The 26,318-nt window shown below is 50.5% G+C and overlaps 2 protein-coding genes and 1 pseudogene across 6 annotated transcripts; 1 reads left to right on the plus strand and 2 right to left on the minus strand.

Annotated features, from left to right (window-relative positions):
• Nucleotides 1-2,346: 2,346 nt before the first annotated feature.
• cdyl (chromodomain protein, Y-like) lies at nucleotides 2,347-6,313 on the minus strand. Its single transcript, XM_008403173.3, has 7 exons — nucleotides 6,039-6,313; nucleotides 4,780-5,359; nucleotides 4,015-4,232; nucleotides 3,754-3,926; nucleotides 3,470-3,680; nucleotides 2,985-3,128; nucleotides 2,347-2,909 (listed from the first exon to the last, which is right to left on the minus strand). The coding sequence occupies exons 1-7, from the start codon at nucleotides 6,060-6,062 to the stop codon at nucleotides 2,751-2,753; spliced, it is 1,509 nt and encodes a 502-aa protein (XP_008401395.1). The 5' UTR covers nucleotides 6,063-6,313; the 3' UTR covers nucleotides 2,347-2,750.
• Nucleotides 6,314-12,420: 6,107 nt separating this feature from the next.
• Nucleotides 12,421-12,599, plus strand: LOC145548177 (U2 spliceosomal RNA; annotated as a pseudogene).
• Nucleotides 12,600-13,701: 1,102 nt separating this feature from the next.
• On the minus strand, nucleotides 13,702-25,381 carry LOC103460847 (protein disulfide-isomerase tmx3a-like). 5 transcript variants are annotated; one of them, XM_081598466.1, is made up of 17 exons: nucleotides 24,815-24,955; nucleotides 23,817-23,863; nucleotides 23,479-23,721; nucleotides 20,555-20,597; nucleotides 20,341-20,464; nucleotides 20,220-20,265; nucleotides 19,745-19,825; nucleotides 19,539-19,638; nucleotides 18,040-18,117; nucleotides 16,471-16,537; nucleotides 16,277-16,375; nucleotides 15,453-15,510; nucleotides 15,325-15,378; nucleotides 15,201-15,257; nucleotides 15,001-15,130; nucleotides 14,090-14,158; nucleotides 13,702-14,022 (listed from the first exon to the last, which is right to left on the minus strand). In XM_081598466.1, the coding sequence occupies exons 3-17, from the start codon at nucleotides 23,583-23,585 to the stop codon at nucleotides 13,837-13,839; spliced, it is 1,299 nt and encodes a 432-aa protein (XP_081454592.1). In that variant the 5' UTR covers nucleotides 23,586-23,721; nucleotides 23,817-23,863; nucleotides 24,815-24,955; the 3' UTR covers nucleotides 13,702-13,836. The 5 variants fall into 5 exon arrangements, with proteins under 5 accessions (XP_081454592.1, XP_008401390.2, XP_081454591.1 ...); XM_008403168.3 differs by lacking the exons at nucleotides 23,479-23,721; nucleotides 23,817-23,863 and adding an exon at nucleotides 21,289-21,349 and having other exon boundaries at nucleotides 24,815-25,381; XM_081598465.1 differs by having other exon boundaries at nucleotides 23,479-23,920; nucleotides 24,815-24,933.
• Between the last annotated feature and the right edge of the window lie 937 nt (nucleotides 25,382-26,318).

Here is a 26,318-nt window from a genome sequence, read left to right on the forward strand (position 1 = left end):
TGTGTGTGTGTGTGTGTGTGTGTGTGTGTGTGTGTGTGTGTGTGTGTGTGTGTGTGTGTGTGTGTGTGTGTGTGTGTATCAGTGATTCTTGAGAATAGGGACAGAACAGGTCCTTTGGATAAAGCGCAAAATTTGAATAAAATATACACAAAATATAATTTTTTCAAATATCTGCCTAAACCAACCTGGGTCATGTGATCACAACAATGTATGTTTTCCAGGTATTTGCTGAATATTTTTTTATTTTAAACATTGTAGTCGGTTGATGATGCCTGTAAAATCCCTCGTCCAGGAGCAGAACTCAATACATTATAATAGTTTAAAACAACTAAAGAAATACTAAAATTATATGACAATTAAGTATAAGTAGTCATATAAATAATTATAAAAGTATCAATTAACTGAATTAAGTCATTTTTATATATTTTCCAACTCCATTGAAATTTGTCCCTAGTTTTTGTCAACACCGTCAGAAATGAAAAGAATATAAAAAAATAAATCAGGCATTATTGGGGGCACCAGAACTTCTGAGGACCCCATGACCACTTCCTGTCTCTTCCTTTGCTAACAGGGCTAGTTAGCTCCGGTTAGCTTATGTTATTCTTTAGTTTTTTCTTCTTTTTATTCCTAAGTTGTCACAACCATGACGTGTCAACACCATAACTGACAATTTACAAAACTTTTATTAAATTTTGGGAAATAAAAGTTTAATTTTGGTAAAATGTAAAGATTTCATGGACCTGATGAGCTACAACATGGCCTCCTTCAGAATAACATCATATAAACTTAGGTAGCTTAGCTTTTCGTCAACTCCATCAGTTTTTGTGACTCTTTCAGTGAAATTGTTGTCAAATCTCACTTAAATGTGCAGTTAATTCATTTTAATGTATTTTACATAAATTACTTCACATGTACAAAGTTTTTTATTTTACTCACTAGTTTGTCACCTTCAGTTCTGTGTCAACTCCGTCAGATGGACTTTTATTTTTGTTTTAAATAATATTTATTTTGTTTCTTGAGAAGCATTTGTCTATAAAATGAGTAAAAATATCACCAATAGGGTATTTTAAAAATTATTTTTTATTTATTTTTGTCAGATGGTGACAGCGTTCTGGGTCAGGTCCATTAAAAATGTAATTTTTAAAAAAAATGTTGCAACTGGGAGCCTGTAGCTTAGCATCTTTACATTTCCAAAACATTATTTGTCATATTTGCATACATAAGGTTGAGAAATAATTTAAAAAAAAATTATGGGAAAATTAAAACCCATTTTGTCTCCATTTTCAAGAATCACTGAGATATTATTTGTAATTTATAAATGTCTTGTTTATGTCATTTAATTAGCTCTACATCCTTAAAAAAATACAATGTTTTAGTAAATAAAGGATTAATAGTAAATAAAGACTTTGTGCTATTCCCATGTAGTGATGTAGTTAAGTCAGTTGTGCTACCACCCCCAGCCACCACAGGCAGTAGCAGGCCCAAAAAGATGCGATTAAGAAGCAGATTTAGAAGTACACACAAAGCTACAGAATTTGTTAAAAACTGAGCTGCGCTCAAGTAAATAAAAGATTGAAGTTCAAATACATGCCGAGAGTGAAACTCCTTCCTAAAGGTGAAAATATAGCACAGATTTCAAAATAAAATAAAATGGGGAGGCAGCGAATATAGGAAATAGCGCCCCCTTCACTTTGGGAGTGCAATTGCCAAATAAGGCAAGGGACCGACAGCGGTCCGTCCCACCACTTCCTGTTTGCTTCAGCGAGGTCCTTCTCGAAGCTCCTGGAGAATGAGGAGCCTGGATGTCCATCACTTCCTCCACTGGATCAGTGGGCTGACCGGGGGGTGGGAGACCCTTTATATTGCAGCAAGTTATTGTGATAATCGTCATGTTGACGCAACTATTAGCGTTAGCAAGCCAACATGATTTTCATATTTTCCATCAACCACTAGCATTTCAGGATGACGGCCATTTTTCGAGATGGCTGTCGCTTTGGATTATTTATTACTGTGAAACGTTTGTCATTTTCATGACTTGGATTAACTTTGTCAAGTTTTCCACTTCCTGTGCAAACAGGAAGTGGAAAACTGAGCAACACCAGAAACAGGTAACTTTGCTGTTAGTCTCAGACCAATCATCAACTGGAAGGAGAACATGATGAGAAACAGTTGACTGAATGGTTAGCATTAGCTACTGCTAATTTTTATGGGTTTGGCATTAGCTTCTGCTAACTTTTACACAAGTAGCCTTAGCTTCTGCTAACGCTTATGCGTTTGGCGTTAGACCGGTTCTGATGGGAAGATTCTGAGCACCAAACCCGACCCGAACATTTTCAGAACCACACAGATAGTCATGTGACTTTAATGTGACACAAGCGCCAACAGTCCCATTTACCCAGAATGCATCATGAGTGTTCCCTGGCGTCCCTTGGAGTTGGACCAGAACCGCTGGCCTGGTTTAGTCTAGAACCTCAATCCAGGTCAAATATCATTCTCTCCGACAGATGTCAGAACAGAAACCACAGGGGAACCTGGTCCAGCCCGTACAGAACCAGAACCAGATGGATCATGGACCAGACACAACAAGAACCTGCCCACACGGAACCAGAATCAGGTGGAACCAGTAGTCGGTCCAGAACAAGCAGGTTTGCTCAGATACGATGGGTGACACCAGGACTGGTCCACCGAGCCAAGGCTGGACCACCACATCTCGGTCCTGAAACAGAGGCAGAACCGGTCCGGTTCTGGTTCTAGCAGAGTTCTGTTCTCTTCTGCAGAAACTGCAGGATGGAGTCCGTTCCCTGCAGGGATCCCCAGACGCGCTTCAGGGCTTCGCACTCGCGTTCATTGGCTTGCTCAAGTGCGCTGCGGCTGGTGCTCCTCATCAGGGCTTTGGACTCCTGCAGAACCTGCCAGATCCAGAACACACTGAGCCACCAGAACCCACTGAGCTGCCCGAAAAACGCGGCAAGAAAATCCTTCACCTGAGAGTCGATGGCCACCAGCTCCTTGACCCGCAGCATCACTTCCTGCGTGAACGTTCCTGGCCACAAGACCTGCGACACCAGGCCCTTAAGACACGCCTCCTGGGCCGTCAGCTTCCTGCCACCCAGCAGCAACTCGCTAGCCTGCAACACACGAGTCAGGGGATGGGTCAGGGGACGGATCAGGGGACGAGACAGGGGACGGGTCAGGGGACGAGACAGGGGACGAGTCAGGGGACGGATCAGGGGACGAGTCAGGGGACGGGTCAGGGGACGAGTCAGGGGACGGGTCAGGGGACGAGTCAGGGGACGGATCAGGGGACGGATCAGGGGACGGATCAGGGGACGGGTCAGGGGACGAGTCAGGGGACGGATCAGGGGACGAGTCAGGGGACGGGTCAGGGGACGAGAGAACTCATCTTCAATGAACATGACTAATCGAAGCCGGGACCATGATCCGGGTCTAGTCCCCAGTCTCGTCTCACCGAGGCCGGGCCCATGATGCGAGGGAAGGTGAAGGAGCTGCAGCCGTCGGGCGTCTGGCCGCAGGTGGAGTACGGCGTCTGGAACCAAGCCTTCTCATTGGCCCACACCACGTCGCACAGAGGCAGGAGGGCGGCGCCGAGTCCGAGTGCCGGGCCGTTCACTGCTGCCACGATGGGCTTCCTGAACTGGATGAAGGTGTTGACAAAGGTCCTGAGGAGACACGGAGGAAGTGACACGGAGGACACGGAGGAGGTGACTCGTAGTCGTTGCGTCTCCATGTTACCTGATGGTTTCAGCCATCTTGATGCTCTCCTTCTTCCTGTCGTCCGCCAGTCGCCTGATGAAGTACAGGAAGTCGAGGCCGCAGCAGAAGACGCTGCCGACGGCACCGATCAACACCAGCTTGCTGTCATCAGACGCCGCTGTCGCCATGGCGCTCTGGATCTCCTTCATCACCTGTCAGACAGCAGAGGATCGATACGGAGAACATGGCGGCAGTGGGGGTGTGGCCTGGGAACATGGCAGCGATGGGGCGTGGCCTCACCTCCGGGTTCAGCGCGTTGTTCTCAGAGCTCTTGGTGGACAGCAGGATGTAGGTGAAGCCATCTTGTTTCTTCACCACGATGTCGCGGTAGCGGTAGGCGCTCTCCGTCTGGCGGACGCTGACCCTCAGCCTCTTGTCGAACGTGGAGCGCTCCTCTAGGCGCCGCTTTCCCACGGCTCCGGTCGCCCCGGTAACGGCCTCCATCAGCGCCGTGTTCCCTGGAGACAGAAAGAGGAAGTCAGGCCTGGATGCAAAGTGTTATATCTCGGACATCAAAGTCAATGCAGGAAGTTACCTGTCCAGGTGACACGATCTCACCTGGACAGGTAACGTCCTGCAGGGAAACGGAGCAGCGCTCCAAAGTCTGAGGTAAATTTAATAGCAACGGATTATTCTGGGGACAAAGATCCAGAAAAACGGGCCGACCCGTTTAAAACGTATCCAATAGCAACCAAGCAGCCTTATATGGTCATGCTTCGGGTAGGAAGTGCAGCTTCCTGGAGCACTGGAAGTCGCAGCGTTAACGACTCATCCAGGCGTCATGACGACTGGCAGGAATCCGGTGGTGATGTCACAACGGCACGGATTATTCCTCCTAACAGAAACTAGAAATCCGAGCAAACTCTCCGTCATTTCTGTATTTCATCATTTAGCATCTCTAGGCGGGTAGATCTAGACGTCATTCGCAAACCGTGTTGAACTGAATCAGAGGGAGGGAGGTTACCTGTTCACCTGTTTAGATTGGCTGGTGTTAGTAAGACTCACCGGAGCTGCAGAGGGAGTGGACCGCCGCCGGGGTCATGGGGGTCACAGGGGCTGGTGGCGGTAGCAGTGGCAGCGGGTTCTGGTTCCGGGGACGGGTCCCCATGCGGGCCCTCTCCTGACCGGGCGCCAGCTGGATGGCGGCCGGTTTCTCCAGCAGGGCGACCTCTGGTGGTACAGGGTGCGCCTCCTGAGCGCCCGCCTCCAGGCTCTGCGCCGCCTCACTGGGCGAGTCCTCCGAGCCCGGCCGCGGGTTCATGGGGCTCCGAGGAACCAGGATCTTGATCCCGCTCTTGGCCAGGTCCACGCCGCGGCGTGTGGGGCCGAAGGAGTTTGGGAGTGGGGCCTCCGTTGGGGGCCGGGGCTCCGGTCGGGCGGCGCCGCAGGGGGGGCCACGGGTGGAGCGCAGCAGGGCGGCGTCCCGCTCCAAGTGCCGTCGGTTGAACTCGTGGACGTAGGACATGCAGGCGGACAGGTGAGTCTCCGGCTCCCAGGTGTCGCTCTCCGAGCCGTAGCCTCTCCACCTCACCAGGTACTCCACCCGCCCCTTCCTGCTCCGCCGCTTGTCAACGATGCGCTCCACCTGGACCAAGCAGCAGCGTCAGAACCTCCACCTGACCCGGTTCCTCTGCAACAAAACCGGACCCTGGACGCGACCCAATTGCGCTGCAAAGGAACCGGACCCTGGACGCGACCCAGTTGACCGGCGTTTGGTCAGCTTCCCTCCTATTGGTCAACATGCTGAGCCATTTATTTGCCAAACGTTTTGCATCTCTGGCATTTTGTTCAATGACAACAAAGAGAATCTGAATTAATTACTCCATCTGCCGCTATTTTTATCGCTAATTAATTGCAGAACCGATTGTTCAGCAAAGGAGAGCCACAGATGTAGATAAACAGAGAGGAAGATATAAATGAACTAAAGTCAGAGTCAGGCCAGAGTCTCACCAGTAGAACCAGTTCTTCTGAACAGGACCCACACTACATACTGGTTTGTCCTCTAAGTCCTGAGCTTTTAGGAGGAAGAGCTGAAGCAGAATAACTGCAGAGAAACCAAACAGCAGCTAGGAAAACAACAACAACATCCCCAAAAAGTGTTAATGTTCCCACTCAACGTGAAGCATGTCAGGCAGAATCCCCTCCATGTGTTAAAGAGAGACGTTCGGGCTCGGCTGACCCGGTTCTTCAGAACTTTACAGTCCAACTGGGTTACCTGGTCGCTACAAACTTCAGTAAGTTAACTGTTAGCATATTAGCTTTACCTCGTACAACTCCTCCGTGGCCATGGAAACCGGGCGCGTGCACGAGCGGTTGCCAGAAGCCTCTTCAGAGCTGAAGCGGCATGAGAAGAGGTTCGGTTGTTGGTTCGGAGCGGTTCCGGGGTTCTGGTTCTGTTCGGCAAGTGACGGGACGTTAAGTTTTCTGTCTGTTAGCCGTTAGCTGTTAGCATTGCCTTCCCCGGAAAAACCTTCAGCGTCCAACTGCCCTTCAGAATAAAAGCCGCTCAGTAGAATAACGTGAACCTCAAGTTCTAACTTCGGAACCCCGAATTTCTGGTCACGTGATACGCTGAGCTCCAATGGAAAGACTGAAGATTAAAACACGGTTTTTGAACAATGGTATAGTTCTTACATAAGCGTTTGAATATGAGCGCATCACTCTTTTTCAAATCTAACAAAATTGATGTCACACATTGTCTGGTTTGTGCAGCAAAAAAAAATCGTTTGTGCTGCTTTTGCTTTGAAAATATTGCTGATGACATCGGGGAACGATTTTATTAATATCTTTAAACTGAAACAAACCATTTGTTTACTGCACAAACCAAACAAATGTTTGACATTAATTTTATTAGATTTGAAAAAGTCACCCCGAACTCAATGTGTAGTTTGGGCTGAACAGGCCCTTATTCTCCACCAGAGGCCGCTGTAGGCTCAGTGTGCGCAGTCAAAAACAGTGAAAGATTTCATCAGTTTCAATCATTCAGCTTCAGTCATTGTTATCAAATGTAAATCCAATTACTTGTACCATAACATGTAACAGCTGTATTCATATATAAACGTTTATTTGAGGAAAAAACTTCTTTAAACGTGTTTTAACCTCCAGGCTTTCTATTGGAGCTCAGCAAATCACGTGACCAGAAGTAAACAAATAGGTTTATTTTTTCATACAAGCTTTTAGTTTAATCTGGCACAATCATCTTTTTTCCGCTGCGAAAACATCAGTGATATTGAAACAGTGTTTTATATTTTCATTGCTAACCTTTTGAGTAATAAAACATAAAAATGTTCCGAACCGTGAGTCAAACCGGGATGTTCGAGGTTGAAATGGTTTCCGTTGCCCAGCGCCTGGCATCGCTTCTCGGCCTTTTGGCTAAGACAGCGATCGCCTCCGCGGGGTGGTGACAGTGTTTAGTCTTGTGACTTGGCTGTTTACCACTGTTTAAGAGGTTCATTAAATCTGTCCCTGGTAGAGATTTTATCCACAAATAGTGGAATATATCTCTTCCCTTTTAATTTGTGTTTTTTACTGGTGTATATAGTTTTAACCTTTTATTGTGTTTTAGTAAAGGTTTTAACCTTTAACGGGTGGTGCCTCCACCATGGCGGCTACCCATGCCGGCATGCGGAGGCACCACAGCGTTCGCTTTTTATTTTCGGAAAATGGTAAAAGTACTGGAATATCAAGACTAGACTTCTCAAGGAAATTAATCCAACAGACTTTGAAGTTTCGGCCAGATGACCTGAACTGTATCCTCACCCTGCCCTTCAACCGAGGATATGATGTAAGTTTCACCAGCGGCGACCTGTTGAAAGAGTTTTGGACCAAATATGAAAATGCGAAGACCCAGTTTTCAGCTTTTGACGTTGAGAAACTGACTGACAACTCCCTGAAAACGGTGATTGTCAGGATGTTCAATGAGACGGTCAAGGCTGAAGACATCTGTATGTGGCTGGGTAGATACTCACGGTGAAGGGCCAGGCTGTGAAGGTGCGGGATGTGGACGGCATCTGGAACTGCGCTTGGCGGGTCCCCATTAAACAATGGGAAGACCCCCAAGGCTTCCAGGGCCTGAAACATCTCCCATCCATGATAGTCCTGGGGGAGAACCGAGGCTACATCCATTACCAAGGTCAGCCAAAACTCTGCCGTAAATGTGGTGAACACGGTCATCTGGCCGAAGCTTGTAATAGGGTTTTTTGTGGGAAGTGTAGGGAAGTGGGACACACTTTTGATGAATGTACTAATGGTCGCAAATGTAACCTATGTGGTGAACAAGACCATCTTTTCAGAGACTGCCCAAAATCATTTGCAAATAAATTGAAAAAGGCCAAGGAAGCAGAAAAAGCGGACAAGGTAAACGAGCAGGTTGAAGCCGTTGGGCAGGAAAATTCAAATCTGCCGCCGACTCCTCTGATTGGAGGAGAAGAGGTGGCGGCGGAGGGGGAGGGGAAGGAAGCAACCCCCCAGACAGAAACATCCAGTGAGGGGGGGGAAATGCAGACCGTAGGCGGAGCTAGCGATGAGTCCCAGGAAATGGAGTTTGACAGCAGCGAGGATGCCCCCCTCCCCGACGCCCAGCTGGCTAAGAGGCCGGCACCGGAGTCTCCCTCTGACCTGACCGTCACAGTGGAGAAGAGGGGAAGACTTGAGAACCTCTTCGGTTCCTTCGGAGAGGAGACCAAGTTCTTCCTCTCTAATCCAGCCGATGAGGCCTCATTTCAACATGTTGCTCAGCAATCAACCCCGGAGGACCCACTGAAGGTATCGGCCTTAGAAAAACGTCCGAAACCGAGAGTCCGAAGGGGGAACGGAGCTCCGGCCCGACCTGCACCACCATGCGGGGTCGAGGAAGAGCTCTGTTCACAGGGCAGTCTCTCTAATTTGGTTTAAACGGTTTTAATCCTTTAAAATGTCTTACCTGTTTTTAGTCATTATACTCATGACTCTCACCTTCTCAACCATCAATGTTAGAAGTGTGAAGTCGCGAGTTAGAGCCCAGAGTGTTTTATCCTTTTTAAGTTCTGTACAGTCCGATTTGTTTTTACTACAAGAATGTGCACTCCCGTTTTTAAAAACTTACACCCGGTGGCAGGATCTGTGGCCGCGACCGTCCATATGGAGCGGCTCAAACGAAAATAAAAACGACGGCGTGGCCATTTTAATAAACAACCCGCACATCTTGGTGAAGGGGAGCACCGTGGTGAGGGAGGGACGAGCACTTTTAGCAAATCTGACTTTTAACGGACAGGATTTTAACCTCTTAAATATTTATGGTTTTAATGACAAACATGACAGGTACGACTTTTTAGAGGAACTGCAGCCCCACATGCTGGGAAGAAAACCTTTTATATTGGGGGGGATTTTAACTGTGTTTTAACGAGTAAAGACAGGAAAAGAACCGGACAAGATTTTAGGGTAGACAAGACATCGCTTTTATTACAGAGAATGGTTAGGGATTTTAAACTGGTGGACTGTTTTAGAACCATGCATCCTGGAGAGGAGGGCTACACCTGGGTCAGTGATGATAGCTCTAAGGCCTCTCGCATTGACCACTTCTTCACAAGGGACTGCGCCCTAACCGATGCTAGATTGTCACCCGTTTTCTTTTCCGATCACCTCCTTCTGTCCTGCACACTTTCACTCCCTTCAGGTGAGACGACCGGGAGAGGTCTGTGGAAGCTCAACCGCTCCCTGCTGGAGGACCAGGCTCTGGTCAGCCAGTACCGGGAGCGGTACCGCGAGTGGCAGACCCTCCAAGACCTGTACGAAACACGAGCACAGTGGTGGGAGATGGTGAAAGGTAGGACCCGGACTTTCTTCAGACAAGCAGGGAAAAAGAAAAAGAAGAAAGAACAGAGATGCATGATGGGGCTGCAGAAACGGTTACAGAGATATCACCTTTTAAACCAACAGGGAATGGATTTTAATAAAGAAATAAGAGAAGTAAAGAAAGAAATGAACATTTTAGCAGAAATAAAAAGCAAGGGAGTCATTTTAAGGAGTAGAGAAAGAGAAATAGAAGAAGGAGAAAAATGCACAAGATATTTTTTCAAGAAAATAATAAATAATCCAAGTTTTATCGCTGAACTGAAATCAGAAAACGGAAATATAGTATCCAACATAGAAGAAAAGAAAAGAGTGATTGAAAATTTTTACAGCGAACTATATACAGAAAATACAGTTAAAGAAAATATAGATGAAACTTTGGGTTTTATTGAAAAAAGTTTAAAAGAAATTAGTTTTTTAGAGCAGGATTTTACCCTTTTAGAGCTTTTTAATTCTTTGAAGAGTTTTAAAAGAGGAAAATCTCCTGGCTCAGACGGACTCCCTTTAGAATTTTACTTAACATTTTGGGACATTTTAGCACCTGATTTAATTGTTGTTTTTTACTGATTTTAGTAATTTAGACACACTCCCGGATAGTTTTAGAACAGGAATAGTTACACTTTTATACAAGGACAAAGACAAAAGAGATCTTAAAAACTGGCGACCCATCACCCTTTTAAACGTTGATTGTAAACTTTTTAGTAAACTTTTAGCAGCCAGGATGCGCCGAGTGTTGGGGGATCTAATCCACCCGGATCAAGCCTGCATGGTGCCGGGCAGGAGGATCACCGACAGCCTGGTACTGATCCGAGACACCATCTGTTATGCGAGAGACAGAAACATTCGGCTGATAGTCCTAAATTTAGATTTTGAAAAGGCTTTCGATCGGGTCTCGCACCAGTACCTTTTCCAGGTACTGCAAAAAATGGGTTTTCCTGGGAGGTTTATAGCGTGGGTGGGCCTGCTGTACCGAGACATCTCCAGCAGATTCATGATTAACGGGTTTCTCACAAAAGCAGTGAAAGTGAACTGCGGTGTCCGTCAGGGTTGTCCGTTATCCGCCCTGCTCTACGTGACCTGCATCGAGCCGCTGGCGCAGATCTTGAGAAGGGACCCACTGATCTCAGGTGTAACGATACCGGGGAGTGGAGGGCAGGTGGCCAAATGTCTTTTATATATGGATGATTTTAACATTTTATGTACAGATCTTTTATCAGTAGACAGAGTTTTCCTTTTAACAGATTGGTTCGGCAAAGCGTCAGGCTCAAAATTAAACAAAGAAAAAACAAAAGCACAATTTTACGGACCATGGAAACTCAGTGAGAAAACAGGACTTCAGTTCCAGGTGACCCAAGAACAGAAAATTTTAGGAGTTAAATTTGACAAAAATGGCGAAGGGAAAACAAACTGGACAGAAATAACACGAAGGGTAAAACAGAGAATAGGTTTTTGGACAATGCGAAACCTAACAATAGAGGGAAAGATTTTAATAGTGAAAGCAGTGATTTTACCAGTGTTTTTACTAACCAGTTCTGTTTTTATCCCCCCTAGGAGAGTGTTTTTAGAGCTGCAACGAGACATCTTTTATTTCATCTGGGACTCCAAATGGGAGAGACTAAAACGTGAAATAATGATGAAACCCAAAGAAAAAGGAGGGAAAGGAGTCCCAGACCTTTACCTGTTTTTAGGCAGCCATTACACCAGCACTCATTTTAAACAAGCCATGGACATTTTTAACAACCCAAAAACAAATGCTATGAACAGATTCTGGTTTGGGTCATACTTAAGAAAACTGAAACTTTTAAAGAGTGATTTTAGAAAACCAGTAGCTTTTAACCTCCCACCAGCATACGCTTTTATACAGAAATTTTTACAACATTTTAAACTGGAAGGAGAGGAGACCGGGATTTTAACTAACCATCGTTTTATTGTCTCTGTTGTGCAGGACCGGGAACCAGTGACTCCAGTGCGCGGCCTCCTGGTTGGAGACGCCACCACAGTTTGGCGCAATGTGGGCCATCCCGTCCTTCCGAACAAACTCCAGGACCTGTCGTGGATGGTGGCTCATGAGATCCTCCCGGTCAGAGCCGTCATGCACTCCCGCGGCATGTCGGCGACGTCCATCTGCCCCCGACCCGGTTGTGGCGCGCCGGAGTCGGTGAGGCACCTGCTGTGGGAGTGCAGCGCTGCCAGGGACCTGTGGGCAAAGGCCGGCTCCTTGCAATTCCCATACTTGCCAGCAGGGGGGGTCCTCAACATACAGCTAGTGCTGTACGGGGTGAGCCACCAGAAAATGGTGAAGAAGGACTTCGCGGAGATGTGGCTCACCCTCGCCACCATCAAAGACGCCATATGGACCTCCAGGAACCTGCTGGTAAGCAGGCGCAGGCAGATGCCCCCCGTGGCTGTGATCCGCATGGCGGCAGCAAGAAGAGGAAACATCGGAGCTGCAGGTGGCGCGCCAAGGACACAGCCACAAAGAAGAATCGCCTGCGCCTCCATGGACGAAGGAGCCGGCGCTCCACGAACAGAGGACCCAGCAGCGGCGGCCTGGCCCTCCGGGTGAGGCAGGAGGGAAGGAGCAGCAGGGGGGGCTTCTCCTCTGAGCCCCAGCGCCGTTTGGAAGGACGGGACGGCCCAGAACTTTATAAGGAGTCACCCCGGTCCTGCTCAACTTTTAACATACAGAGTTTGGTTTTAACATCCTTGCTCTTATCTTCTTTTAGTTGAAAATGTGACAGATTGTTTTTTACTTTTGCTTATGTGAAAAGAATATTTCTGTATAGATGTGTTGCTTATAAAATGTTCAAAGTAACAATAAACTTTTTTTCGAAAGAAAAAAATCTGTTCTTATCAGTTTAATATCTGATACGTCCCCTACCCGGGGACCATATATTAAATTGATTTTTGGAGCAGGGAGATGGAATAGGGGCTTGCTCCGTCCACTCCACGCATCGACCTGGTATTGCAGAACCTCCAGGACCGGTGCACCCCCTGAGCTGTCACATGGAAAACCGATCAGATGGCGCGATCACAAATCAATGTGCCACTATTAGTAATGTAGGGTATATTTTTATTTTGTAATTCAGGTCATGCATCTGGAGGCATGAACTTGTTCCCCTCACAAATAATTATCTTACAGTTTAGCAACACCAAATTTATATAACTGCCATCAAGAATGTTTTCTAACCTACACCTGGTAGGTCTGATGTGGAAAAACGTTTATTTATTGTAAAACTACTCCGTCTAACCCTCCGTTCTGGTGTGAGCCCAGAACGGCCTCCGTCCAGATCCATCCTGGTCCAGATCCATCCTGGTCCCTCAGTGGGTCAGGAGAGGAGCTGCTGCCTCTCCAGCTAACGTTCCGGGCGAGAGGCGGGGTCACCTGGACAGGTCACCTGGACAGGTCACCTGGACAGGTCACCAGTCTGTCGCAGGGCAACACAGAGACACACAACCATGCACACACACACTCACACCTAGGGAGAATTTAGAGAGACCAATCAACCCAGAGAGCCCACCATGCACAGGGAGAACAAGCAGACTCCATGCAGAAAGACCCCGGGCCGGGAATCGAACCCGAACCTTCTTGCTGTTGCCTTGCCGTCTGTTGCCCGTTGCCTTGCCTACCGGGTGCAGCCCTCCGTCCTCCATCCGGATCAACTACAGAAAATAAACGTCTTTTAGGCTTCAGGAGCCACCGTAGCTGGGCGTCATGGCAGCAATGAGCCTTAAGTGTTGCTAATGCTAATGCTAATGCTCCTGCGTGAACCGATTATACTGAAATGATTGGCCGATTTCTGCTGCCAGCCTGTTGTGGGTCAAATATCTATCAACATCGTTCCAACATTAGAAACTTCCCACCACAAAACCTGCGCTGAATGAGCTGCTCTTGCAGTAACAGCAAAAAGCCTCATTTCCCATCATTTCTATCCATTGGAAGCAGCAATCTTTAGCTGCCAGCCTCTCTTTACAAATTATAGTCTTATAGTCAATTAAAGAGCACAAAGTCAATAAAACCTCACCAAAAGGAAAAAATACAGTTTACTTTTGGGGCGGACCAACCAGGCCAACCGAAGGAATAAAGCCTCAGAGACATTTCACTGACTTATGTTTTTAATTGGGATTAAAACAGACACAACTGAGCTGACTACTGAAAGTTCCTGTTTGAAAGTACATCTGGGTGAAACCAGAACCATTTCTGGACCTAAAGTCTAGTTCCTCTATGTCCGCTCAGTCGGACTTTTTCTCTGTCAGTTTCTTCTTGCGTTGCATCGACGGTGCCAGTAGAGGAGTGTCTTCGTCGTCATCAGCAGAACCGGGTCGGTTCTTGATGCAGAGGTAGCAGAAGACGCAGCCGACTGCGAGCGGGAAGCCGATCAGGAAGCAGCCGAGCACCGGGGCGTCCCTGAACACCGGCTAGAGGGACAGGCCGTGAGCAGAGGCTCGGACAGGAAGCAGGAAGTGGGTTGATGATGTCACTTACCATTAGAGTCATTCTGGTCTCGTAAAGGAAGCGTCGGACGCGCTGAGTGAAGCCGTTTCCTCCCAGAGCCTGAGGAGCATGTGAGAGAGAAATCAAGGACTTCCTGCTGCGCTGCACCTCCTCAGAGGAGCCCACCGCACCACCCAATGCCCCAAACTACTGCCCCAGCACATCGCATCAGGAGCACCACCCAATGCCCCAAACTACTGCCCCAGCACATCGCATCAGGAGCACCACCCAATGCCCCAAACTACTGCCCCAGCACATGGCATCTGGAGCACCACCCAATGCCCCAAACTACTGCCCCAGCACATCGCATCAGGAGCACCACCCAATGCCCCAAACTACTGCCCCAGCACATCGCATCAGGAGCACCACCCAATGCCCCAAACTACTGCCCCAGCACATCGCATCAGGAGCACCACCCAATGCCCCAAACTACTGCCCCAGCACATCGCATCAGGAGCACCACCCAATGCCCCAAACTACTGCCCCAGCACATCGCATCTGGAGCACCACCCAATGCCCCAAACTACTGCCCCAGCACATCGCATCAGGAGCACCACCCAATGCCCCAAACTACTGCCCCAGCACATCGCATCTGGAGCACCACCCAATGCCCCAAACTACTGCCCCAGCACATCGCATCTGGAGCACCACCCAATGCCCCAAACTACTGCCCCAGCACATCGCATCAGGAGCACCACCCAATGCCCCAAACTACTGCCCCAGCACATCGCATCTGGAGCACCACCCAATGCCCCAAACTACTGCCCCAGCACATCGCATCAGGAGCACCACCCAATGCCCCAAACTACTGCCCCAGCACATCGCATCTGGAGCACCACCCAATGCCCCAAACGATCTCAAATACCCTCAACAACCCCAACTGCCACATCGCCCCACTATACCTCAACACTGCCGTCCAGCACGCCATCCAGGAAGTCCAGCAACTGCAGCTCAGTCTCTATAGGTGCTGGCGGCAGGAAGTAGCCATCGTTGGACAGGTTGACCACCATCAAGGAGGGAACAAGGGCCTCTCTGGTGACAGCAGGAACAGGTGCTGTTAATGAGCTTAACAAACTTCAACAGGTGACGTGGCAAAACTCACCCCATGATGAGTCCGTCGATGTAGCTGCTGTCCTCCATGAAACCAAAGTAGAACTTCCTGAACACACAGACACAGTCAGCAATACGCTTCCTCTTCCTGTGTGCCTTCCACAATAAAAGCTGACCTGCTATAGGTGTCCTTGTGCTCTGTGGCCACCTTCTCCACCAGATGCTTATACCTAAACAAATAACATGAAACGCATCACAGCAGGACGTTGAATTGATACATGGATGTCAGACAATCATGGCTCACCTTAGGTTTTCTTCACACAGGTGTCTCTCCTCCAGCAGAGCCAGTAAGACCAGTTTACCTTCAGGAGAAAGATGGAACCACATCACCTAAACCTAAAGACTGATTCTAGAGCTGTTAGCTGGTTTCGGTCTGCCTCCTGGTTCTGAGGACACTGACTGCCATGTGGTCCACCAGGGAAAGACACTGGGCCAAATTCTGCTTACTGTCGGCAGGTTCTTACTTCAGGACCCACCGGACCTGCTGGGGATGTTCTCTGGTATAATCCGGTGCCCCCACAAATAGCCCTTCAAGTCCAAACAAAAATCTTGAAATGGGCACTAAAGTCCACCTGCCCAGGTGCCATGAGAATCCCGTCACCGGACCCGGAGGGTTCTGTGTGACAGGTTCTTCACAATAATCCAAACAAGATTGAGCTAAAGCAAGAATAATCATTTCCAGTTCAGTCTAGAGACAATAGAGCATCTGCCCCAACCTCAGTTTGGAAATATTTCTCAGACAATAAAAGCAAAACTGGAGACATAATGATCCAGAGTAAAACCTGAAGGTTCTCCCAAGGTTCCTAACAACATCAGGAGTTAAACTGGGACTCAGATGTCTACAATAGATTTAGCTCATAGATCTGCAGACCATCTGAAGCATCAGGAAGTCCCAGTGACTTCGCGGTCATGGTTCTGACTCCAGGTCGGCCTGTGGACTGGATGGACCGGGGGACCAACACAGAATCGGGTTATAAACAGCAACTCCAGAGTTCGTCCTGAGCTGCAGAACCTTCAATCTACCTGTTTGATGATGTCATCATGCTGACACAGGTGTGTTGCTGTTACCTGATTCCCCCATAGCATACAGGGTGTAGCCATCAATCAGAAAGAAGTTGGGGAAGCGTTCTCTTTTGATCCAGGACTTCAGGTCTCCATCCTGTTCCTCTGAAACACAGAAGGTCCCCCTGGGCTCTGGTCACTGACTCTGGGCATCGAATCAGGCAGCAGTTAGAGCCGCAGGTTGACCCAACATGTCTCACCATCATAAATGAAGTACGTCCCGTCTTTAAAAAGCAGCACAGCTGGCAGAGACGGCAGAGTCACTTCCTGAAACACAGTCAGCCGTCAGCCAGTCCAAACAACCAGACACACCACAGACGGTTTGTTTCCCCTGAGCGGTTCACCAAGGGTCAGCGTAGAACGGGTCAGCGTAGAACGGGTCAGCGTAGAACGGGTCAGTGTGGTACGGGTCAGTGTGGTACGGGTCAGTGTGGTACGGGTCGGTTAAATCGGGTCAGCGTAGAACGGGTCAGTGTGGTACGGGTCAGTGTGGAACAGATCAGCGTAGAACGGGTCAGTGTGGTACGGGTCGGTTAAGTCGGGTCAGCGTAGAACGGGTCAGCGTAGAACGGGTCAGTGTGGTACGGGTCAGTGTGGTACGGGTCAGTGTGGTATGGGTCGGTTAAGTCGGGTCAGCGTAGAACGGGTCAGTGTGGTACGGGTCAGTGTGGAACAGATCAGCGTAGAACGGGTCAGTGTGGTACGGGTCAGTGTGGTACGGGTCGGTTAAGTCGGGTCAGCGTAGAACGGGTCAGTGTGGTACGGGTCAGTGTGGAACAGATCAGCGTAGAACGGGTCAGTGTGGTACGGGTCGGTTAAGTCGGGTCAGCGTAGAACGGGTCAGTGTGGTACGGGTCAGTGTGGAACAGATCAGCGTAGAACGGGTCAGTGTGGTACGGGTCAGTGTGGTACGGGTCGGTTAAGTCGGGTCAGCGTAGAACGGGTCAGTGTGGTACGGGTCAGTGTGGAACAGATCAGCGTAGAACGGGTCAGTGTGGTACGGGTCGGTTAAGTCGGGTCAGCGTAGAACGGGTCAGCGTAGAACGGGTCAGTGTGGTACGGGTCGGTTAAATCGGGTCAGTGTGGTACGGGTCGGTTAAATCGGGTCAGTGTAGAACAGATCAGCGTAGAACGGGTCAGTGTGGTACGGGTCAGTGTGGTACGGGTCGGTTAAGTCGGGTCAGCGTAGAACGGGTCAGTGTGGTACGGGTCAGTGTGGAACAGATCAGCGTAGAACGGGTCAGTGTGGTACGGGTCGGTTAAGTCGGGTCAGCGTAGAACGGGTCAGCGTAGAACGGGTCAGTGTGGTACGGGTCGGTTAAATCGGGTCAGTGTGGTACGGGTTGGTTAAATCGGGTCAGTGTGGTACGGGTTGGTTAAATCGGGTCAGTGTGGTACGGGTCGGTTAAGTCGGGTCAGCGTAGAACGGGTCAGTGTGGTACGGGTCAGTGTGGAACAGATCAGCGTAGAACGGGTCAGTGTGGTACGGGTCGGTTAAGTCGGGTCAGCGTAGAACGGGTCAGCGTAGAACGGGTCAGTGTGGTACGGGTCGGTTAAATCGGGTCAGTGTGGTACGGGTCGGTTATATCGGGTCAGTGTGGTACGGGTCGGTTAAGTCGGGTCGGTGCAGGATGACTCCAGAACCACGTCTCGTCAGGTGGTTGGGTTTCACTGCCAGCTTCTGCTGGAAACCGTTTCCTCGACGCGGCCGTCCATGAAACATCGAATGAACCCGACCCGCTCAGTGGAACCGGGCCGCAGCGTCCTACCTGTGGCAGGATCTCTCTGCTGGCGGAGAAGAAGTAGGTGTGGACAATTAGTTCCTCTGCTGCAGCCGTCAGATTTCCCTGCACACACATAGCAGGTCGGGTCAGAAACCGGGTTTTGATCGGGTTCATTGGTTCTGGAGGACAAACGGGAACCTTCATATTACAGAGGAACCAGATGAGAAGCAGGAAGCTACTGGTTACACGTTCTGTCCCAGTTGGTTCATCATGTGACTGTGTGTGTGTGTGACTGTGTGTGTGTGTGTGTGTGTGACTGTGTGTGTGTGTGTGTGTGTGTGTGTGTGTGTGTGTGTGTGTGTGTGTGTGTGTGTGTGTGTGTGTGTGTGTGTGTGTGTGTGTGTGTGACTGTGTGTGTGTGTGTGTGTGTGTGACTGTGTGTGTGTGTGTGTGTGTGTGTGTGTGTGTGTGTGTGTGTGTGTGTGTGTGTGTGTGTGTGTGTGTGTGTGTGACTGTGTGTGTGTGTGTCTGTGTGTGTGACTGTGTGTGTGTGTGTGTGTGTGTGTGTGTGTGTGACTGTGTGTGTGTGTGTGTGTGTGACTGTGTGTGTGTGACTGTGTGTGTGTGTGTGTGTGTGACTGTGTGTGTGTGTCTGTGTGTGTGAGTGTGTGTGTGTGTGTGTGTGTGTGTGTGTGTGTGTGTGTGTGTGTGTGTGTGTGTGTGTGTGACTGTGTGTGTGTGTGTGTGTGTGTGACTGTGTGTGTGTGTGTGTGTGTGACTGTGTGTGTGTGTGTGTCTGTGTGTGTGACTGTGTGTGTGTGTGTGTGTGTGTGTGTGTGTGACTGTGTGTGTGTGTGTGTGTGTGTGTGTGTGTGACTGTGTGTGTGTGTGTGTGTGTGTGTGTGACTGTGTGTGTGTGTGTGACTGTGTGTGTGTGTGTGTCTGTGTGTGTGGTGTGTGTGTGTGTGTGTGTGTGTGTGACTGTGTGTGTGTGTGTGTGTGTGTGTGTGTGACTGTGTGTGTGTGTGTGTGTGTGTGTGTGTGACTGTGTGTGTGTGTGTGACTGTGTGTGTGTGTGTGTGTGTGTGTGTGTGTGTGTGTGTGTGTGTGTGTGTGTGTGTGTGTGTGTGTGTGTCTGTGTGTGTGTGTGTGTGTGTGTGTGTGTGTGTGTGTGTGTGTGTGTGTGTGTGTGTGTGTGTGTGTGTGTGTGTGTGTGTGTGTGTGTGTGTGTGTGTGTGTGTGTGTGTGTGTGTGTGTGTGTGTGTGTGTGTGTGTGTGTGTGTGTGTGTGTCTGTGTGTGTGTGTGTGTGTGTGTGCTGTGTGTGTGTGTGTGTGTGTGTGTGTGTGTGTGTGTGTGTGTGTGTGTGTGTGTGTGTGTCTGTGTGTGTGTGTGTGTGTGTGTGTGTGTGTGTGTGTGTGTGTGTGTGTGTGTGACTGTGTGTGTGTGTGTGTGTGTGTGTGTGACTGTGTGTGTGTGTGTGTGTGTGTGTGTGTGTGTGTGTGTGTGTGTGTGTGTGTGTGTGTGTGTGTGTGTGTGTGTGCACCTTGAGCTCTGATGTTGCTCCCACATAAATGACCAGAACGTCACGGTGGCTGATGGCGTGTTGGAAGAGGCGTGTGCTGCTTAGGGAACGAACCGGCGGCCTGAATGACATCACACAGTGTCATCCTACTCATGTGACATCACGGTGACATCACTGCCTGATACAGTTGTAATATTTATGCTAATATCTCCACACTTCAAACTCACCCTGAGACCCGGTCAGCAAAATCCATGATTGACTCCTTGGTTCTGGACCCGGGGTAGTTAAACTTGACGTTGTTCTTCAGCCTGAAAGAGAACGCAACGGAGAACAGTCAGGTCCTGCTGGGATCTACTGGGATCTACTGGGTCCGACTGGGATCTACTGGGTCCTACTGGGATCTACTGGGTCCTGCTGGGATCTACTGGGTCCTGCTGGAATCTACTGGGTCCTGCTGGGATCTACTGGGTCCTACTGGGATCTAGTGGGTCCTGCTGGGATCTGCTGGGATCTACTGGGTCCTACTGGGATCTACTGGGTCCTGCTGGGATCTAGTGGGATCTGGTAGTCCTGTGGGAAGCAGAACCTCTGCTGCATTTCTGCACCAAAACCAGAGCAAAGCTTGATGCAAAAATTATTATAAACATACATGGTGATGTCACAGTGATGTCATGGTGATGTCACAGTGATGTCACGACTTACATGAGGATGGCGGGATAATTTCGGATCTTGAACTCTTTGGCCAAACCTTTGGGAGAACCAGGCAGGACATCAGCCAGCAGAACCTCCATCCAGTACATGCTTTTATTTTGAAGGGACAGACCAGTGCTGACTGTAGCGTCGGATTTTCCAACGCGAACCGGAGAGCCGAGACTCCGAAGTTCTGATCCGATCTGGTGCCAGACAGGATCCAGCTGTTTGCAGAAGGAACACCAGGGGGCGTAAAACTGAGGAGACACAGAGGTCAGAGGTCAGATTACAGAGGTCAGAGGTCAGATTACTGAGGTCAGAGGTCAGATTACTGGAGTTGGACGTACCTGGATGAGCCAGATCTCCTCTGGTTCTGTAGTTTCCATGAAGCTGAATTGGACGATAAGATCAGAGAGATTATTGTCCTGATGGGGGGTTAAAGGTTAAAGGTCACCAGGTTCAACCCAGAGGAGGAAAGCGGACCACCATCAGAACCATCAGAACCACCAGAACCATCAGAACCATCAGAACCACCAGAACCATCAGAACCACCAGAACCATCAGAACCACCAGAACCACCAGAACCATCAGAACCACCAGAACCACCAGAACCATCAGAACCGGTTTGGTCAAAGTCCGGAGGGGAACAAAAGTTCAGAGGTTTTCACACCACTCAAACTTCTCCACCTCTCTGAACACACCGTCCCCATGGTGACCGTGGTGGTGGCAGCATCATGCTGTGGGAAGATGGTGGCGCTTGACCAAAGGGATTATGGGATGCTTCCATCAGATTCAAGGGTTAGAGTGGCCTAGTCAAAGTCCAGACCTGAACCCACTGGGAACATCATGTCGTCGTCATGGAAACGTTTCCCACACAGCTCCGTTTACACCAGCAGAACCTCCTGGTCCAAACGCCATAAGGGCTTTCAGAACCACCAGAACCCGTCCTAACCCGCCGTTTGGACCCCACACTTCTGGTGAACGCTCTAATGTTCTGGACGGTTCTGGTTGCCATCAGAACCTCTGGCCCAGCTGTTCTGACCCGGTCCAGAACTGCACTCCATGTCTGGTTCTGACTTACGTGTCGTCCAGCTCCTCCACGAAGGCTGATCCCAACAGAACCGGTACCAGCAGCAGCAGACCTGGGGACACGGAGGACAGACATGATCAGAACCGGAACCAGCAGCACCAGATGTCCGAGTGGCAGAGGTTCTGGTTCTGGACCGGTTTCCATGCTTCCCTCAGTTCTGACGACCCGCTTCCAGATCCGGTGACCCGGTGAACCAAATGTTGAATGAGAAGTTGGAACCTTGAAGCATTGACTAAAGGTCCAGATCCGGTCCGGTCCGGTCCGGATCTGGACCACAGCTGAGCTGGTTCTGATGGAAATGGGTTCTGGAGGTAAATAGATGTTCCATTCAGACAAAGGTCTCACTCTGAGAGTTTTCCTGAACACCAATCTTCATTATTTACCGAGTCGCGTTTCTTTAGATGTACTTATTTGTTGCCCTTTGACCTCTGACCTGACTGGTAGACAAGCAGAACCACCAGAGGTTCTGTCTGGATTTGGTTCTGGTTCTGTCAGCCAGGCAGTCCAGAACCAGTGAGTTGAGTGCAGCACGTACCTGCGAGCAGAACCGAGCTCCTCTGGGTCGCCATGTCGACTGCAGCAGATGAGCAGCTAATCTGCTGAGGTGGCTAATCCCTCAGATTAACCGGGTCAGAACTTTATTGAGCAGGGAGCAGCAACAGGAACAGTGCAGGCCCGGACGGCCAGCAGGGGGCAGCAGAGTCAGGACGGCCAGCAGGGGGCAGCAGAGCCAGGATGGCCAGCAGGGGGCAGCAGAGCCAGGATGGCCAGCAGGGGGCAGCAGAGCTAGGACGGCCAGCAGGGGGCAGCAGAGTCAGGATGGCCAGCAGGGGGCAGCAGAGCTAGGACGGCCAGCAGGGGGCAGCAGAGTCAGGATGGCCAGCAGGGGGCAGCAGAGCTAGGACGGCCAGCAGGGGGCAGCAGAGCCCGGACGGCCAGCAGGGGGCAGCAGAGCCAGGACGGCCAGCAGGGGGCAGCAGAGCCCGGTGAGATGGGAACTAAAAATCACATTTCTGCTGTTTCAGCTTCTCGCTTCCTGATAATAAACGTTATAATCTCAGATCCGCACATGGAAAGGTCCAGGGGAGGTTCTGGTCGGTCCAGGGGAGGTTCTGGTCGGTCCAGGGGAGGTTCTGGTCGGTCCAGGGGAGGTTCTGGTCGGTCCAGGGGAGGTTCTGGTCGGTCCAGGGGAGGTTCTGGTCGGTCCTCCTGCAGCTGGCCGGGGTCATGCTGAGCTGTTTCTGTAGTCAGGGTGCTACAGGACAAACGGACTCCTCGTTTCTCCTTCTGCTGTTCCAGCTGGTCTGTGCTCTGATTGGCTGATTCCTCTGGTTCTGGTCCAGACGTGTTCTGATCCAGGTTCTGGTTCTGATCCAGGTTCTGGTTCTGATCCAGGTTCTGGTTCTGGTCCAGGTTCTGGTTCTGGTCCAGACCTGTTCTGGTCCAGGTTCTGGTTCTGATCCAGGTTCTGGTTCTGGTCCAGACCTGTTCTGATCCAAGTTCTGGTTCTGATCCAGGTTCTGGTTCTGATCCAGGTTCTGGTTCTGGTCCAGGTTCTGGTTCTGATCCAGGTTCTGGTTCTGGTCCAGACCTGTTCTGATCCAGGTTCTGGTTCTGATCCAGGTTCTGGTTCTGGTCCAGGTTCTGATTCTGATCCAGACCTGTTCTGATCCAGGTTCTGGTTCTGGTCCAGGTTCTGGTTCTGGTCCAGACCTGTTCTGGTCCAGGTTCTGGTTCTGATCCAGGTTCTGGTTCTGGTCCAGACCTGTTCTGATCCAAGTTCTGGTTCTGATCCAGGTTCTGGTTCTGATCCAGGTTCTGGTTCTGGTCCAGGTTCTGGTTCTGATCCAGGTTCTGGTTCTGATCCAGGTTCTGGTTCTGGTCCAGGTTCTGGTCCAGGTTCTGGTTCTGATCCAGGTTCTGGTTCTGGTCCAGGTTCTGGTTCTGATTCAGGTTCTGGTTCTGGTCCAGGTTCTGGTTCTGGTAGAACCTAAAAGCCTCAAAGTTATTTTAATAAATTTGTTAAATTTCTTCCTCAGTTCACATTATTACGTCATGGTCTGTTTTTAATCAGTATTTATAATAAAGTTCAGAAAATAAATTCAATAAAGTTTTGTTTTGAAAAAACTGGATTCCTCGCGCAGCTGGTCTGCGCAGCTTCCGGTTTCTCTGAGGACTCACCAGCTGATCGAACACGTTCTCTGTAACCGGATCAGAACCGGGTCGCTCCAGGACCGGATCGCAGCAGGTAAGTCCACCTGTCGTGTCCATGGTAACAGCAGACCCATATCCGAGCCGAACCGGAACACGGAGCTGCAGGTCCAGCACCGAACCGGGGGTCAAACGGGTCCAACAGGATCCTGGACCGGGTCAGACTCAGATCGGCCTGGTTCTGTTCACCGGGGTCCGGAACCAGAACCAGAACTGTAGCAGGAAAAGGGAAACGACTCGGCTGGGCAGGTTGATGATCAATGCGTGAAAGAAACACGGCAGAGCGTAACCATGGTAACGGGGTCTACCAGAGATGTTCGTCCCGGAGAGATGATCACTCTGTCATAAATCCATCCTGGCGGGAAGCAGCAGGTTTATTCACATCAGGAAATAAAGTCAACTGACCGAACAGCTACACAAATCATAAAACAAAAAAATTACATTTTGTAAAAGTAAATACCAAATAATAATATGAATAAAAAGCAAACATGCTGCTGCGATTTCCTTTTATAGAATGTGTTCGTCAATAATTGTCGCTCCTTAAAGGATAAAAATTTCTCTGGTTGCTAAAACAACGTTTCACGAACATCACGACGATAAACCTTTCTGAGCGGGCGGGTCAGGGGTCACGGGCCAGAGCAGCCGGCAGGGGGCGCTGCTGGGCACCGCTACAATCTGCCATGGAGTCTGACCCCTGACCCTGCTGTGATGTCATGCATCCTGTAGATTATGGAGGCTGGACCAGCCAGGTCCAGGTTCTGGTTCTGATGTGCTTTAATTGTCTCCAGATGACTGCAGGCAGCCAATCAGAGAGCAGCGCGGCAGTGATGTCGTGGGTGGCGCAGCGCTACAGTGACATCAGCCCGGTGACTCTGCAGGTGGTGGGCGGAGCCATGAGCTCCAGCCTTTACTGCCAGCAGGTGGAGGGTCTGTCGCAGGTGGAGTCCTTCCTGGTGGAGCTCTTCCGCTGCAAGGTGTGTCAGTTCACCTGCGGCCTGAAAGCGGCCATTGGCAGCCACTTCCTGCTGCGCCACCACCCGCCCGCCCTCACCTGCCTGACCGGACCCGACGGACAGCAGGTGAGCCAGGAGGTGGCGGAGCCAGAGTCGCCATACCGGCTGAGTCTGGACGGAGAGTCCAAGCAGAGCGACGAAGACGAGGACTTCCTGCTATACGACATGCTGGGTGGCATGAGCCCGCCCACCTGTGACATCAGCACAGAGGAGGGGCTTCAGGTGGCACACACCTGCGAGGTAACACACACACCTGCGAGGTAACACACACACCTGCGAGGTAACACACACACCTGCGAGGTAACACAGCCCTGTTGGACCTTCTTCTTCTTCTTCTGTGGTGCTGCAGGTCAGCACTCTGTTTGAGGAGTCCTCCATGTTCCCCCTGAAGGGGGCGCCGGTGGAGCTGTCCTGTCCCACCACGCCTCCCTGCACCCAGGAGCAGATGGACCAGTCCGCCCACCTCATGACCCTGGGACTCTGTCGGATCTCCTCCGTCAGGCCTCCACCCGCCGATGACCAGACGGCAGGAGAGGCTCCGCCCCCTGGCCGGCTGCCGTGTCCCCTCTGTCCCCTGACGCTCCCGTCCGAACGGCTGCTGGACGTCCACGTTCGGTCACACCGAGCCGCCGGCGGCTTTGGCTGCAGCCGCTGCGGCCGGACGGCCGACAGCTGGGAGGCGCTGGAGCCGCACTGCAGGAGGCGCTGCAGGAGAGGAAGGAGGAGGAAGAGGAGGAGGAGTGGCAGGTCGGGTGGAGGGTCTGCTGCTCAGGTTTCTGATTGGCCTTCAGACAGATGGAGGCCCGGGCTGACCGCACCACAAGACCCAAAGAGGGCGGAGCTTCCTGACAGGTGAGTCATTTTAACCAGCTACACATCAAGAGGTAGAGTGGGTGGAGCTTATGGAGTGGGTGGAGCTTATGGAGTGGGTGGAGCTCATGGAGTGGGTGGAGCTTATGGAGCTGGTGGAGTGGGTGGAGCTTATGGAGTGGGTGGAGCTTATGGAGTGGGTGGAGCTCATGGAGTGGGTGGAGCTTATGGAGCTCATGGAGTGGGTGGAGCTTATGGAGCGGGTGGAGTGGGTGGAGCTGGTGGAGTGGGTGGAGCTTATGGAGCGGGTGGAGTGGGTGGAGCTTATGGAGCGGGTGGAGTGGGTGGAGCTGGGCAGCATGAATCCTTTTTGAATTTTGTCTCGAATCTAATCCTGAAAACTTTGAGTTTTATTTTGGCAGCAGACCGTCTCCTATTGGTCGACCTCTGAATCTCCCCGGGCCAACAGCCAATCAGAAAGCAGCATGTGAATCTAGCAGCTCTGTTCCCAGTCTAACCAGTTTGTCCCAGTCTGGTTCGTCCCACGTCGTCTCACCAATCAGGAACAAGGAGCAGGCGGGCCTCACCTGCTCTCTGTGCCACAGGTAACTACATTACCCACAATTCACCACTACACCCAGACAGACGGACCAGTTCCTGGCCGCCGCTCCTGAGCACCAAGGTGTTCCCTCTACAGGAAGTTCTCCTCTAAGCTGACCCTGAGGCGCCACCTGGGCGTCCACGGAGCGGAGAAACCGTTTTCCTGTCCTCACTGTCCCTACAGCAGCAGGCTGAAGGCCTCGCTGAGCCAACACCTGAGGACTCACACAGGTACAACACTTGAGACTGGCGCAGGTAACCCCCTGGGTGGTGACCTTTGGTCAGGTAGCTGTTCCTGTGTTTTGGCCAGGTGAGAAGCCGTTCAGGTGTGCCGAGTGTCCGTACGCCTCCATCGACCGCAGCTCCCTGCTCCGACACAGCAGGACT

Source organism: Poecilia reticulata, chromosome 17, assembly GCF_904066995.2.
Source record: "Poecilia reticulata chromosome 17, P_reticulata-male-v2, whole genome shotgun sequence".
NCBI lineage: Eukaryota > Metazoa > Chordata > Actinopteri > Cyprinodontiformes > Poeciliidae > Poecilia > Poecilia reticulata.